Source organism: Phalacrocorax aristotelis, chromosome 1, assembly GCF_949628215.1.
Source record: "Phalacrocorax aristotelis chromosome 1, bGulAri2.1, whole genome shotgun sequence".
In the NCBI taxonomy this organism is placed as follows: domain Eukaryota; kingdom Metazoa; phylum Chordata; class Aves; order Suliformes; family Phalacrocoracidae; genus Phalacrocorax; species Phalacrocorax aristotelis.
The window spans coordinates 201,232,573-201,249,179 of record NC_134276.1 but is presented as its reverse complement, the minus strand read 5'-3'; the positions used below and the strand labels follow the sequence as shown (position 1 = coordinate 201,249,179).

General features: G+C 35.6%; 1 protein-coding gene across 4 annotated transcripts in view; it reads left to right on the top strand.

Moving 5' to 3' along the window:
* TBC1D22A (TBC1 domain family member 22A) overlaps positions 1-16,607 on the top strand; it is a 187,664-nt gene that overhangs the window by 44,968 nt on the left and 126,089 nt on the right. For all 4 annotated transcript variants that reach the window (XM_075081294.1, XM_075081292.1, XM_075081293.1 and 1 more), the window contains exon 8: positions 4,011-4,125. In XM_075081294.1, the coding sequence (XP_074937395.1) occupies positions 4,011-4,125 (115 nt within the window). The remainder of the gene's footprint in view (positions 1-4,010; positions 4,126-16,607) is intronic.

The following is a 16,607-nucleotide window of genomic DNA, read 5'->3' as shown; positions in this document are numbered from 1 at the left end:
GTGCAGACAGGGGCCTTGTTCCCAGACCTCACTCCCCTCCTGCGAGGGGGAAGCTGTTGCTGGTCCCAGGTGAGCAACCATCACTTCCACTTGCTTAAGGTCAGGTGGCAAGAGCTATAAAGAAGAGAAGGGAATTGGAGTATGGATCAAAGACAGGTTTTGAAAGATAGCATGGTGTGGAAGGCTCTTACGGTGGATATTAGGATGGTTTTTGTACATATTTTTGATGCTGCAGAGATTTAGAATAATGATACTGGTACTAGGGAGAATGTTACTTACAATGAGGTGAAGAGATTGTAGGTGACAAAGCTAAAAAGAATGACTAGTCAAAAGACCATAAACATAACACCTGTACAAACCCCACAATGTCCTGACTTCCATTTCCAAATGTTACTATTCCAGGCTTTTTGTTATTCTTGGTGGTATCTGAGTCTGTTCCTAAAGGGCTTTTCATTAGAGTTAATAAAGGTGTTTTAATTTCTTATCTGAACTTGCTATTTGGTTTCTGTAATAAAATGCTTCATTTTAGAAAAAGGCCTTTTGAGTCTGATGTGTGGAAATAACTCATATGTTCCTTTCAAAATCTGTTTAAAGTGTTTATATAGCTCGGGAGAGGGGGAAGGTAATGTTGGAGTGAAGACTTGAAGGACTGGGAATAAATATTATAAATTTTTGGGCCCTCGAGGAGGAGAAAGGAGTTGAGTCAAGTTTATTTTAAAGACTAGTGACTGTAAGTGTAGGTTTAATAAAATTAATTGGTTGATGTGGAATAGTTTGTAATTTATTATCAATTTCTGCTTTATCTTTAACTGCGTTTTGTTGAAATGGATAGTACGTGGCTGTATATTTCCTGTGGAAGCTTGCATTACATGGGAGAAGTAATTTCAAGGAAACAACACTATTTAAACATAGTTTATAAATTTTTCCCCACCTATTTTTTCTCTCCACTTAGAGAAACAAAAAAAACAAATTCTCAAAAGCTTTCATGATTAAAGCTTTGGAGGTTTCAGATTTCCTCTGAGGTGGCAAAACTCCCAAGAAATTAAAAATCTGCGTTTAAGCTAATGTGGATGTTTCTCTTTTTGTGTATGAATATAGTTCCTACTGTTGTCATGAATCAAAGTTAAATTCAAAGGAGAATAATGATTGGTAATGACATCTCATGAGCTGTAGTGGTTCACAGTAGAAAAGTAATTCCAGTTTCTGTTGCTGGTTTGGAAATCAAGGAAGAAACATTTTGGGAAAGTGACCTTTTTAATGAGTCCTATTTGAACACAGTGATGAGTGCTGTATAGAAAGTTAAATAAGCCTGCCTTTCAGGTATTCAGTGCTCACTTTTTTCAATTCAGAACAGTAAATGAGACTTTATTAAAATGGGTAGGAAATTGAAAACACTATTTCACTGTGTATTTGTTGAATTTCTGATTCGATGCATTTGGGGGTATTAAATCTGGTGTGCCAATCACTGAGTGATCCTTCCTGTTCAATAGTATTAAAAAAACCCCGCCAAACCAAGCAAACAAAAATGCAACCAGAACTCCCTCTCATCTTAGTTTTCGTACCTGGATTTTAATAATGCTTTAAAATCCATAGGCATCTCAATTTGCAATGCAAACTATGTGTATTACTAGGTTCTGAGGAAACGAAAGCTTGGTGGTACAACTTTTGTGGTTATTTGACTTGAGACATGCCTTCATGAAAAGCACTCTTCTTACAGTTTTTACAAAGGGCATTTTGATAGCTCTTACTGAATTACTGATTTTTTTTGTTTGTTTCTCACTGTGCATATTTTGTAACCCCGTTGCACCAGGATTTTTTTGTTTAGCCTAGTGCACATCACTATTCCACAGTTCTAATTAATCAATTATTATTTAAATAGGTTTTTCTAGTCACCCCTATCTGATACTTGTTTTCAAGAAAGGTATTTGCTTGAAGCAAAACACAGAATGATAACACTGATAGTACTGAAAAACTAATGTTACTGAAACTAGAAATGGCAACTGACAGAGCAGGAAGGATGGCTGTGAGCTAACTGACCTAGACAGATTTGCAATTTTCCAGTAAGAGTAAAAATATGACATAAACAACTGTAACTTCATAAAGTTATAATTTTCTGAAATGTAAAAGCAAGCTGTAAATGGCAGAACTTAAGGTCTTTATACAGTTGTTGATAGACAATGAAACCCCACTGGCTATTGCTAGATGGGCAGAGGTTGGTGTTTTTTCAGTTTAATATACAGTGGATATTAAAAAACATGAAGTGACAGGATTAGCACCAAGAAGAATTTATAGGTAAAGGAGTATCTTGGTTAATGAAAACAAGAGGCTTTTATGAAGAATTTGCTAAATGAATACCTCCCGTTCTGCCTTATAGTTGCTCCAAAACTGAATCTTAATTGTAGCTGTAATGGATCAGACACAAGCTGTGTTAGGGCTTGTGTTTTGGTGGCCACCAAAGCTTTTAATATTTATTGTTGTTGACTGTCTCGTTATGTAGATTTTCAGCATGCCAGGGGAATATAAAACCTGGAGATTAAGGAAAGGATTCTCAAAAGACACCTGTGGCAGAGGGTAGATGTTGATGTCTGGGACTTGTTTTCAAAGAAAAAAGTGCAGACGTGTTTCAGCTTCAGGTAGCTCATGTAGAAGCATGTGATGGGACACTCAAATGCCCGGGTTTTCATATGTGTCACGCGAGTCTTGTATACCTAGACCTTTCCTTACTTGAAAATGACTGTAAGAGGGCTTTTCAACTAAAGAACAAGATTTTATTTAAACCAGAATTAGAATAGTGACTTCTTAATCTAGCAAAAGCTTGAAGTGAGATTGAATAGAAATAGTACAGGCTTATAAACTAAACTTCCTCTCCCTATTGCGTCCTTTCAGGGCAGGTCTTTTATGGGCTTTGTTTAAGCCTCAGCATTCATTGAATTCTGGTGTTGCAGCAAACTGTGCGATCTCCTTGGGGTCCTTACAAAACCTCTCCTTTTCTACTAATATTGAGGCCTGGTCTTAAGAGCGATGTAGTCCTTTGGTTGGAGCTCCTCTGCCTCTGCTCCACTTACCTGCCTCTGCATTGTGGTTTCTTGGGCAGACCTTCCAGGGAAAGAGCAAACACTCTTTTGTTTCAGAAGACTGTACCTGATTGAGTACCTGTAATTAGGGCAAAGCACATAGCAGCTTCCACTCTGCTGGGTTTTTTTTGCAGCATTTTAAAGATATGTGGCATGTTCAGAAGCAAATAATAGGGAGGAAATACAGCTTCCCACAGGCCTGCATTGTGTCAGAGATAAGTTATGTCATTTCCTTGCTCTGTGCTCTTCTCGTGCTGTCCTTCCTGTGATCAGATATGTTCTGGCCTTAGGAGCTTTTACAGATGCTAAGCAAGGTACAGTTTACAGAGTTGAGGGAGTGAGGTTATGTGATACGGCAGGCAGTTGCCTGATTTTATTTTTCAGATTTTTTTATTAACCTGTATACATGCTTCTGAAGTCTAAAACCCCACACTGCAGTATTAGGCAAGCTTAACTATTATGGAATCTGTTTTTAATCACATGCTATTAAACAATCTAAGCTATATGAAGTACTTCTTTGTGTTAATTAGGAATAAATAGAATGCTATATTGAGAAAGTTCTTCTTTCAAAGAGGTGAAAAATCTTGGGAAGGTGGTTTTGTATTTCTGTCTCTTGAGGAAAGAGGAATTTTATGTTATTGGAAAACCTCCAGTAATTAAATGCTACTTTGTTGTAACTACTGTAACTGAATTATATACTAGATTGCTTCTAGGATGTGCTAATACCCTGAAAATTCTTCCTTTTGAAGAACTGAGAAGCTTACTCAGCACTGGAACTTAATTATGAATACAAGTGTTCATTTATGCTTTTGTATGCATATTTGTGTACTAGTACCTCTGACATTAAATTTGTCCTTGTATAATTTTCAAGTGTCTTGTTTAAAATGTGCTCCTCACTTGATAAATAATCTGATTGTTTCTTTAACTCTTTTTCAGATCTTTGAAAGAATTTTGTTTATCTGGGCAATACGTCATCCAGCCAGTGGATATGTTCAGGGCATAAATGATCTTGTTACTCCTTTTTTTGTAGTCTTCATTTGTGAATATATAGGTAAGGCTTGTCTTAATACTGAATTATGAATTGGTACTTGTTTTGGAACAGCATCTTTGTTTTAGTCTGAATAACAATTTGGATTAGCTAATCAAAGCATAATTTGATACAGAATTTTTTATAAAATCTTTGTCATTATAAATCTGTATAATTCTATTTGTGTACATACTGAGAAGCAATCAAACTTTAAGTAGTCAGTGGAGTTCAAGAATCTTCCAGGTTTTTATTCCAAACAACCTCCCCCCCCAAAAAAAACCCCCAACCAACCAAAGCCCTCTGTAAAAGTCACAGACAGCATTCTCGTTTGTCAGATCTGAAAGCAGGGGAAAAAAACCACAATCTAGCATTTGCTTTCATCTTGATTTCTAGTTAGGAAGTGTTTGTGATTCTTGATGCTTTTTTCTTCATAGGTGTTTTTATTCTCCCTTTTTCTCTGTCTTCTAATTCATGTTTTCTGTGAAAACTTTGAATTGTACATATTAAATGAGCAGATAGTTGAAGAAACCAAAACCAAACAACAACAAAACCCCCATGAAACAAGGAAACCTTTTAAATGAGTGGCAGGGGAAATTAATGTAGAGGAAGCCTATTAAACTGGATCTGTGTCTGAAAGAATGGCAACCTGTAATTAGGGTCTGAAAATTAAGGAAGCAGTAATGAAATTTCTCTGGTTAAGAGATCTTCTTTTCTGGGGTTTACAACACTACTAACAATAGTAGTGTAGATAGCTGTATTTCTGTTGCGTTTCTGGCCTTACATGTGAATATACTTTTTGAAAACTTTTATTTTGTGAACTCTGGTTAAATACTCACCTCTTACTAGAATATCATTGAAATCTTAAGTGTATATATTAGTATTTATGTCTTATAAACATTAAGAGTATGGCTTATTAACAATTCATTAATAATTTGGATATAACTATGGGTGTAAAAGGTGAGGTTAAACAGTACAAATGACAGTGTTAATCTGTCTTGAAATAAAATTGTTTTCCTTGTATTTCTATTTTTCGTGGACACATACAATGAAAATACACAATGCCTATGTGTAAACTTGAGCAATGTGTTGTCTGGCTACTTCAGTGAGACTGTATATACTGGATTCTTCCTACCTTCTCTATGCAAGATGCCCATTGGCGTCTTAGTCCAGATTGATTAGATTTAATGAAGGACAGATTATCCTTGAGTGGATGATAGACTATCCATTTGCTCATTTGTATGGCAACACCTCTGTTGCTTCATTCCTTTCTTGTTTCATAGGGGGACATTTCATTGCTAAGCAACTAATGAGAACTACTGCTGCTTTCTCCCTAATCATCTCTTAAGTAGGGTAGAGGCCTACTCCTGAGAGTACTTGCAGTTTCTGCCTTTTACTCCCTCATTTGACAGATAATGAAAATGTTCTTAATGATCCTAGAACAGTAGGCCCTCTAGTAGTCTTTAGGGTTGTTAATTGAAATAAGAAGTTCAAATGAGATGTGATTAGAGAATTGATATTCCGTGTTAAATAGACCGTTTAATTAATATGGTAAATAAGTTTGTCTTTACCACCAACTTATATTTGGAGACCCTGGTGATTGTTAATGTATTTGCTAGTTTGACAGTGTTTTTTATATTGGGGAGCATCGTTATTCCAGTTAGTGTCCAGTGAAGAAAGACAAAACTCAAAAACTGACAACTATAAAAGATATTTTGCCACTGAAATGGTATGAAACTCATAACTGTATTCTAAAAGCTCATTTAAAAGCTAATATCTATGTAATAAGAAAAATACCGAAATGAAGGTATTTACTTCAGTGTAATATTGGTCCTGGCAAAGCGTGAACAGAAGTTATTTCCACCAGTGACATATAAAAACTTTGTAAGACTTGTCTTTAAATAACTTTTTGATTTCAGTCTTTCTACTATATTGAAGTTACACTGAGTGATGCATTCAAGTAAAAATGAATAAGAGTGTGCATTTTACTTAAACTTGAAATGGGGATATTAAATTTATCAAATACCTCGAAAATCCTGAGATATGTAGTAAGATTACAAAAGGATTCAAAACACAGACTGTGAATTGTGCTTAAGTAATTTAGATAGAAATAAATGCAGAAGCTTCCTTACAAAAATGTTTAAGCTATTAGTGTATCTAATATTTACTCCAGTAATACTCTGTATTTACCATAGACTTCTACTCTAGATTCTTGCTCTGATTTTAAGTGAATATTGGTTTGTACCTTAAATTGCTTTATTTATTGCTTTCTTTTAACTACTGATTTTTGTATTTTTCTCAATTTAACTGAAACCTTTGTGTTGCAGTTCTGAGTCACTTGGGTCCTGATTCATGCTATTGAAAATAATGCCATTTATTTTAGGTTCTTTCTATAATTAAAAAAAAAGGTCCTAAAAGATTATTAAAGAGTAATAATAAATTATTACTAATGGCATTGTTGTTAATAATAGATCTGTGCTGATTAGATAATCTGATGGCATATTCTGATAATGTTTACACAGTTGCAGTTTTGTCAAATATTTTGGTGGGAGGCAAGCCATGTTTATTTTAGCTTTGTGACAACTGGAAGTGACCTTAACCCTTAATCTTGCATGACAAGGGGAGTCTCTGCTCTGCTAAATACATCCAAAAACCATTTGGAAAAATGTTGTTAAAGAACTTCTGAAGCTTCAAATGACTTGTATAGAAGTGATAATTTACTTGCCTAGTAACATTTATTTTCATTCATATCTTGTTGTGGTTTAGTCCCACATGGCAACTCAGTCCACCCAGCCGCTCGCTCACTGCCCCACTGGTGGGATGGGAGAGAGAATCAGAAGAGTAAAAGTGAGAAAGCTCGTGGGTTGAGATAAGAACAGTTTAATACTTATAATAAAATAATAACAAGAATATTAGTAATGCAATGAAAAGGAAAATAATGGGAGAGAGGTGAAACCCGGGGTCAGGGTAGGGGGGAATGAACAACCGAAACAACCCACATGTGTTGCAGCCACTCACCACCCGCTGACCCAACATTGCCAGTCCCTGAGCTGCAACTGCCCCCCCTCCCCCCGCACGCCGACTGCCCCCGTTAATGTGCTGGTCACAGCGTCACGTGGTATGGAATGAACATCCCATTGGCCAGTCGGGGTCAGGTGCCTGGGCTGTGGCCCCGCCCCTCCCGGCCTCCTGCCCACGTGGCAGAGCAGGGGAAGCTGGGATGGTCCCTAACTACTACAGATGCTTCTTAGCGACACTGAGCCGCTACTTAACAGCAACTAAAGCATCAGTGTGCTGCCATTGGCACTTTTCTGGCTACAGCAAAGAGATTAACTCTATCCCAGCCAAAACCAGCACATATCTGAATTCCAAAAAGTAGGTTTGTGGGTCTTTTTGTAAGGACCAAAGTCATAGATGTGTTGATGGTTTAGTATAGATTGAGGTACCTAATTTTAGCACATAGGTTCACACATTTGGAATAGGTTGACTGATTGAATGTATTAATTGAATATGTTAGGTGTTGATAGCATTCTGTCAACCTTTCCCGCAGAGTAAGTGTGATGAAAGTGTAATTTGGTGATGCCTCGTTAGCTCCCCACTCTACAATAAAAGCAGAATACCATAACATTTTCAGCAAGATAAAACTTGGTTGTCAAACCAAGCCAGGAGAGGCACAACTGCAATTAAAGAAAATTTTGGAGAGGGCAGGTACTGGGCCGTGCTGGAACACAGTAGATTCAGATTAGGATTTCTGGTCTAAATTATGAGGAGTAGGAATTTAACCTTAGCTTTCTCATACCAGGTGATTGTGTACGTCATTCTCAACTGTTTTTTTTTTTTTTTGTCCCTTCCGTGAAAAATTCTAGAGATCTGTAAGCTTATTCTTCCATAATATAATAGCTTCTCTAGAACTTCAAATGGTACTGGTTTTGGAAAACTATTTCAAGCTTATGTGTAACCTACTATATGACAAAGTACTGTTATAATGTGTTGTTAGAATAAATGCTAATTACTGTCAGGGCAGTTTTCCTGAAAGCTCTGTAGCGTATTAGTTTGTGTCAAAATGAATCTTGACCATGTAGATGAAATTCCAGAGGTATTTTGTTAATGAGATAAGGTAAACCATGTGACTGCTCAGTGTTTGCTGACTTTATGTGGACAAGGACATTTTGCACTGGATTGCAAGTCCTATTTCAAGTTGCCACACGTTGCTGTCTCTATATACTTTCGTGTTGCTCTGAGTTCCTGTTGATCTATGTTGTTTCCAAATACGAAGTTGTGCTGCACAGTTGCTTGTGACTTCTGGTGCGTAGAGTCAGCTACATTTCACTATATCTGACATTTCAGTATTACACCTGCATTTCAGTAATTAACTGGGCCTTGTGTGTATATCTAGAACTACAGAGAGGACCTGGATTTATTCACCATCCAGAGAGATGAAAGCTCAAGAGGAGCGCTATAAGGGTGCATGTCAGGCCGTTGCTAAATGGGATGGCTGTGTGAGATCACTGTGAGACCCCTAGCACTGTTAGATCAGGAGGAAATTAGGAGTTAGCAGGAAGTCAAGGGCAGAAAATGAGCACTACTGTAGTACTTCATTTTATGTTGGATAAAGAATGTCAAGAAAAACAAGCCTGCTGAAGACGGGAATGGTGATTGAGATACTGTCTGCAATCTTCTTGCAACAAATGAGCTTGAGAAAATTTGAGGATATTTACAAGAACTCATGAACTGAAAACTTTGGAGAGAGGGGTCTTACCCTTGTAAGTATTTTAAAATCCTTTTGTAGAAGGCATTAAATGCAACTTCTGTTGCCTGCTGTTTTTTAAATTGAAGGTACCGTGACTTTATAGAATAATTATTCCAGGCTCAAGTCATAATGGGGTTTAGTGAGAACACAAAGGTTCTTTGGTCTTGGAAAAGCCAATTCTGTCTATAGCTTGCTCTCTTACCTTTCTTTATTGCCTTCTTTCCTTTTCAGCTGCTGAAATAATTAACCCTAAAACTATTAATTTTGGGGTTTTTTTTGTGTAGTTTGTTGAATGCTGTATCTAAAATTGTTGTTTTCATAGTATAATTGGAGTAATGTTTCAGAGCATTGTCATGGCTGTATCTGAAGTAATTCCTCAGTGTTTGTTTATAAAAGATGAAGAGTTGTCCATTTAGCTGAGTTTTTTTTTTTTTCAGGAGAATTGTAATTTTTATGCAGTAAGTAAATCTGTTTAGAATGTACATAAAACTGAATTTCTGAATGATAAGGCAGTAAGCCAGAGAGCAAAGAGTCTTAATCCACTGACTCCAGAGAGCTGCTAGAAGACTTTTTCCAATACTTACAGGGTTGGAAGGTAAAATTTTGTTTTAGTATGCATTATTTCCTTTACAAGACAAAGCTGAAATCATGATTGCTCTATGTAAAGTAACTTGAGATAATTAATCCTGCGGTCTAAATACCTACACCTTTCTTATTTAGTTCCACCAATTCACTAGTCCGTGGAGAATTATGAGTAGGACTCATGCATTGGGGTTTTGAGGAGATGAGGTGGAAGAGTTGTAACATGTTTGTAGTTATTCTACTTAGAAGAGACTGAGTGGAACTGAGGGAACGACAAATTGTTTTGACAAAAATGGAAGTTGAACAAGGAGCTATAACTGGATTAACTGGATGCTTCTCTCCTTCCCAGGCCCTTCATGTGGTTAGAGACTGAGAGAATCATCCTTGCTGTCTTCTGGTTTACCAGGAAAGAAATGCTGGAAAACCTCCCAGCACAGAGTGCTCAGGAATGTGAGGGATTTCCTCAGTTAGAGAGATGAAAAAATTTTATTTGTGGTTGTTGTATGCTCTTGAACTTTTGATAATTTTGGCATTACACTGTTACAAACTTCTACTGTTTTAATGCTTTTCTGTGTTCAAATAAATACATGTTTTTGAACAATACTGTATTAAAATGTTTTTATTTACACATTTGTGAAACCTATACAAATTAAATCTGCATAAAAGCACTGAGATGAAGCATAACTGACACTTTAACATTTTCTTGCAAGTTGTAAAAGTATTAAGAAAATATTTCCTCATTTTTAACTGTTGTAAAACTTTCATGAAAAACTATTCAAAATATTAAGTCACTCTTCCGTCATATGAAAATTTGATGCCACAAGTTCCATTTTATCACATTATATTTTCTCTCCTTAATCCAAATCACCAGTACTGTAGTTTCCACATACAAAGGTGTATTTCAGTGCTGCTGGTTAATAATTTCAATGATGTTCTGTAGTAATACTCATGACATCAGTGAAATTGACTGAAATTCTCATAAACATGAACATTATTCTGTGAAGTATTCTTTGATAATTGAATGGTTATCTGTGTGACTTGGGAAGAAAGCTTACACAAAACTCTTATTAATTCAAGTCTTGAAAATACTGAAAACCCAATTCTGTCTTCTACAGAAGATCAGAAAACTTCATACGCATTCTTCTGTAAAAGATCTGCAACACAGACGAGCCACTCAATGATCTGAAACTTCTGACTTACCTGTCAGTTCTCTTGAAAGCACTCTTTGCTTTTACATATTATGAAACACTTGGTATATATATACATATGTATGTATACACCAAGTGTTTCATAATATAATACAATGCAGAAATTGTTCAGCATTATCTCAGCTTGCTGTGAAATAACCACCGTTCACTTTTTCAATTTCTTGGAATATATTCCCCCACTTTCACCCTGTTGATGCGCCAATCTGTTGTCCAGTGAAAGTATTCTGAAACTGGTACAGAGTAGCTGAGGAGAGGGAAGACTGTGATGAATAAGATAAAGAGCATTTGAATTTGTTTTTACACATTGACAATTCCTGCTTTGCACTGTGAAAAAGGTGAAGAAGGTCCACAAGTAAGCAGAGACCTGTGTTGTGCCCATCCATGGCACTGAGGTCTTGGTACTTCTGTACCAGTCCTCGGTGCTGCGTGGCAAAACTGATTTTGGCTGTGGTGGGAATGCAGCTAGAAATGATAGGTGCTAACAGAGAGTCCTAACAGGGTCTTTCTGAACTCATTATTAAATAGTCTTCGTGGAGCCAAATCATATTTCATCCTGTTTGTTTCTTATGATTTGGCTTGTTCTACTTTATTTAGGAGCTTCCAGAGACCCTTTTATAGGTCTCATTTCCTCCGTACATCTTCTGTTCTATATCACCTATCAGATTCCTCAGCTGGAATTCAACCATTCTTTTGGTGCAGAAAGTGCTAATTGCCCTATTTTTAAGTCACTGCGATTTTTAGATTGATGTTTATAGTCCTGTTATAATTGATCTTTGTGAAGGAGCAGTGTATTCTGAGAATTTGTAATCACTTTAAAATACATGCATATCCTTCTCTAATTCAGAGGGTTGTTTTTTGTTTTTATTCACTTAAATATTTTTGAGTTGTAATGAAAAAACACCTAAGTTCTTCCAGGTAAATTACATTGCATCTAAGGAGATAAAAATATAGACCTAAATTTTAGTGCTTTAAAAAAATCCCTTAACACTCTTCTGAAGCACTTGGTTGACTAGATTATATTTTTAACTTGTTAATTTGTTTTTATGTATGTCTTACTTAAGAAAAATGTACCATTCACAATGTCTGAGCAACTTTATTAATATATAATACAGTTTTTCAGCCCTAACTGGGTAAAGAAATCTTACTATTCTACATCCTTCTTTTCACTTTAATCAAGGAGGAGAATCCATGTGAAAATAACTAGCAGTGGATTGTTTGAATTGTTTGTCAGCTTGCAGTGCTTGCCATAACATACTGCTGTGTCTAGGGCTGGTTAATAAAGCAGTATATCTGGAGGTAGTGCAAACAGGATTGTAAGGAAAATTTGGATGGTTTTAAGAGGACATCTCATGCTTAGTTTTTGAAGGGTTAAGGAATGAGAGCATGAACGAGGTCAAATATGTCTGCAGGACTTGTGGAATGGAGAGAATTGATTAATAGGGGGCCAATGAACTATAAATTGCCTTTAATCTTTTGATACTTTTGGTTTTGTGTTTGAATATTTTAATTATTTACCTGGACAAACTCATCTTTATCTTTCAGCATAACGAGTTGGAATATTTATTTTTTAGTTGCAGTAGTGCTGTAGTCTTGTAGTGAGTATTTTGTTCTGGCTTAGAGTTATAAAACTATTTCAGTTAAGTACTATTTTTTTCCTGTAGTTATAATAGTAGAAGTCCTAATGAATATAGTTGAGCTTTATCCAGGTATGCACTTTGTGTGTGGCTTGCTAGTGATAGAGTTTATTCCCTACTGTTTTTCCCTAGTTGCTTAACATACTGGAAGTCTGTGGTGGCATTCAGTATCAAATATATGAGTAAATCTGTCTGCATGAGATCTCCCTTAGTCTGCTTTCGTCAAAACGAGGTGATTTACTTATTGAATTAGTGGATTTTTAGCTAATTGTAGTAACCCAATTAGGGCTACTGGTATTTCTTGGAGTGTAGTAACTTTGAGAGGGTCTTAATAATGAGCATCTGAGCACACATCTACAAGTAACTGTTTGGTGTAGTTGGGTGATAGTATATTGCTACATAGATTTTACTCATTAAAATATTTGATTCCCAGTAAGGGCTTGGAACTGTGTGAGCTAGATTACTTTGTGCTGTAGAATTCATCTTCTTCAAGGTTCCATTTACTGTTTCAAGAGGTTAACGTACCCTGCCTGTCCTGGCTTCATTTCACCACTCTTCAAACTTAGCAGTGGAGCTGCATATTTATTCCCAAATCAGGTTTAGTTGGACAGAAAAGGGTTCACTTGCCGTGTTCTCAGATCACACAGCTAAATCAGGGCTTGCTGCTGTCAAAATTGGTAGCCTTGCTTTGTCTTTGCCAGTGCCAAGTACGTGTTCCTGTCTTCACTTTGTTCAGCATTGGCTTTCCTCTGGCGCAGTGGGTCAGTTCAGCCAAACTGGCAGGAAATTAGTCCCATAATGAAATGAATAATGTAATTTGCAGCTCTTATCTGAGGGATCAGAGGTGGATGTCTCTGATGTGGGGATAGGAGCATGTTAGGGAAGAAGGGAGAAGCAAGACCTCTGTTCAATGCTGGGTTTAGACTGCTTTAGCTGTGTTGTTAAGCTGCACCCTTGTGATAAGACTTTGTGAATTCCACTTACTTTTCGTTTAGCAAGTTAAGGAGCACTCAAAAGCATCTCAACAGACAGATGTAGGGTATGGTAATCTGCTTTTCTAGTGTAAAAACTTAATAGTACTGTCTTGAATGGCTACGATATGTTATAATAGACAATACTGTTTTACAAAATCAATCTTTCTCTACCTCTGTGTTTCAGTTTTGATTTCACTGTTTTCAATATACTGTCAGATTTCCAAGCTATTTATAACATTTCATCTGAAGTGCTGGGTGAGTGGTTGCATCCAATAGACTTCTTGGAGAAAAATTTGAGACGAACTGAGCTAGTTTTTATCAATAATTGTGGTAACCAAGCAGTGTTGCCATTTTCAACTTGAAGATTAATTAAAAAAAAGACTAATATGCAAAATTTTTTAATGCCCCTGAAAATTCCTTGATTCTTTGCTTATTGTACGTAGAATTGTTTTTATTGTTACTTCTGTTGTGTTTTCTATAATCTCCTTATGTTTTAAGTAGTTCCACCAAACAAAGTAGTTCCACCAAACAAAGTGTTCCAAGTCTTACCATATTGATGGAATCGAGAAAATAACTCCAGTCATCTTCGTGACCTCCACTGAAACAAAATTAAGTTCTTGAAAATCCCCTTGCTTAACCACACAAATTGTAAAATCAAAATTCTTATTCTTATGAACTGGGCTGTGATAAAATGTCTTTTTTATTTTTATTACAGAAGTATAGTAGTAACAGTGCTGAGTATTCAGTTCATAAAGGTGTGTTAGTAGAGGAAGTAGGATGTAACCTCAGCTTCACTATCTGCCAGGGAAAAATTAACTTATTTTAACTGAAACTTTTCGGGGGGTACTTTTAAAAAAGGTTCCTATCTTTTTGAAGTGGAATAAGCCTAATTAAAGTTCGACTTCTCTCACTGCGGTTAGCAATTTCTGTCAGAAGTGAAAAAGACATTAAGGTTATCCTAGTAAGTATATCCAACTGCTTAATTGCCTGTTATTTTTAGTTCTCTCTCTGAGAGAAGATTAATATTTTGAGTAATGGTATTAATTGCTCATAGTGTCTTCTGAGTTTCTGTTTAAAATAAGGAAAGGAAAAAACACCAAACACTGAAATTTTAAGGTGTATTCGTCTTCCAGATATTTTTAGGCTTTTAAATATTCAAAGAAAGGGCAATCAACATAACTAAAGCAAAGATTCTTGAATGTTAATGCTGAATTAAAAAAAAGGACATAAAGTATATATGAAAGATGCCTGTGCAAAAAAAAAAAAATCATTAACAGGGAGTCTATTGTCATGCTGATGTAAAACTTAACTCTAACATACAGAATTGCAGATATTTTACCAGGGATATCAGAATTCAGTTCATGAAACCAAAATCCTAAAATGTGTAAAGGTAGAGCTCAAAACCCCACGACCTGTTGAAAAATGAAGTAATAATATTTCAGTTTTACTGTTAAATTAAATTTTCTGTTGCATTTATTCTTATGTACTCATCAATCTAAATTCAAGTTTGGATGACGAGAAAAGCTGTCGCAGTTGTATTCATCCATTTGAGTTTTATGAAGCTTCTCTATTGCTGTTTGCTTCTCATTTGAAACAGTTTGCTCTCTAGTTTCAAAGTGTAAAGTAGATTCTACCAGATCTTAGTAGGATTGTTGCACTGCTTTATAACATTACTATTTACAGTCTAGATATTCATGCTATTTTTTGACTATTCGAACAATTTTTCAGATAATGCTGTCTTTGAATTTTGTAGTTCTGAACTGTTATATATTCAACATACTTCTGTGGGCAAATTATCAATACAATTCAAGATGACAGTTTGGTTTAAAATTTTTCTCATGAGCTTTTATTTGATAAATAAGAGAAGTATGTATTTGTGTAAGTTGTTTTTACTTTGGAAAGTATTTGTTCTATTCCTTTGTGCTTATGCTAATTTCATAGTGTCCTCAAACTGAAATAATATATTTGTCTAAAAACAATTCTTCAGTGTAATTGCCCTGATTTATCTCATGCAATTGGATCCAATTTTTGTAAATATAGAAGCATAAAAGGAAAGATGCTTTCCCTTGTTTTAAATGCTATTCCTAACTTGTTCTCAGTCAAATGAAATATGGTAATACAAGGAATAGAAAAGTTAGACAAAACGTAGGTGGTGGATTTCTGCTAAGAGTACGCCAGAGGTTACTCAGGTATTTCAAATTTAAAAATGTAAGTGATTTCCTATGAATATACCTTCACAGAAAAACATTGTTACATTAAAATGTAGCTTTGCCTTTCTTCAGGAGACGAGAGGGTAAAAATCTGTAATCCTCAAACTTATTTTTTTTTCTTTATTTTTTTTTTCCCAAATGTCAGCATTATTTTTGTAGCACTTTGAATAAAAGGAGAGGACTTTCATGTAATTAACAAGAAAATACCTGAGTGGTTCAGATTGTCATATAAGAAAATGTTCTTCCTTTTTCAGAGTGGTATCTACATACTAAGTCTGTGTGCTCTCAGTCCCAAAGCTGTTTTCAAAGTAGTGATATATCTAATTATCATAGTGCAATATTTTAATTGAAAGTGTAGTAAGCAACAGTCTCTGTATTTTTGATCTGTGTTCTGGGACGAGCTTTAAAAAAAAGTGTCTAAAGGGATTAAGAAAGATTGGCTACAGAGAAAAGCTGCAACAGCAACTATTGAAGGAGCAAACATTATCTCAAAGGTTTAAATAAGAGTCAGATGGAGGATTTATCAGACTTAATGATTTCTGTTGACTGGTAGTAATTACTTCCAGGTTCTACTATTTGATTTCATTGTTTTTATCTTAAAAATGGTGCTTTCTTCTTAAATAGAGAATTAAATAAAAATATTTGATCTTTGTTGGCATAAGATAGTAACGGAAAAAATGGCAATTGCCATTTCATATAAATTTTTTTGAATCATTTATGTCTGTAGGTGTAAGATTACCTTCATCTTCCTACTCTTCCTAACATAATATCTTGTTCTAGTACAAAAAATTCTTATTGATGTTAGGGCAGAAGTAACTGGATTATATTTCCTTAAATTTACAGCTTCCTGTTATTTGTTCTGTTGTGCACATTATTGTGAGTGGAGGCATCTGCAGGTGGGGTTTGAGGTTTTGGGTTGGGAGTTTTTTTACCTTTGTCTGCATGCTTCTGTATCGTTTGAAAGAAGAGTATGTTGAGAATACGAACCAGTATGTTACAATGTATGGCCCAGCCTCTGTTTTTTATTCGTAGTAAAACTGATGTGAAGACTTTCCCAAAAAGCAGAATCAAAATGTGAAAAATAGGAAGAAGTTTATAAGCCCAGGAAGTTAAATCCCCTTTTAGATGAGTATCATGGTTTTACATTTTAG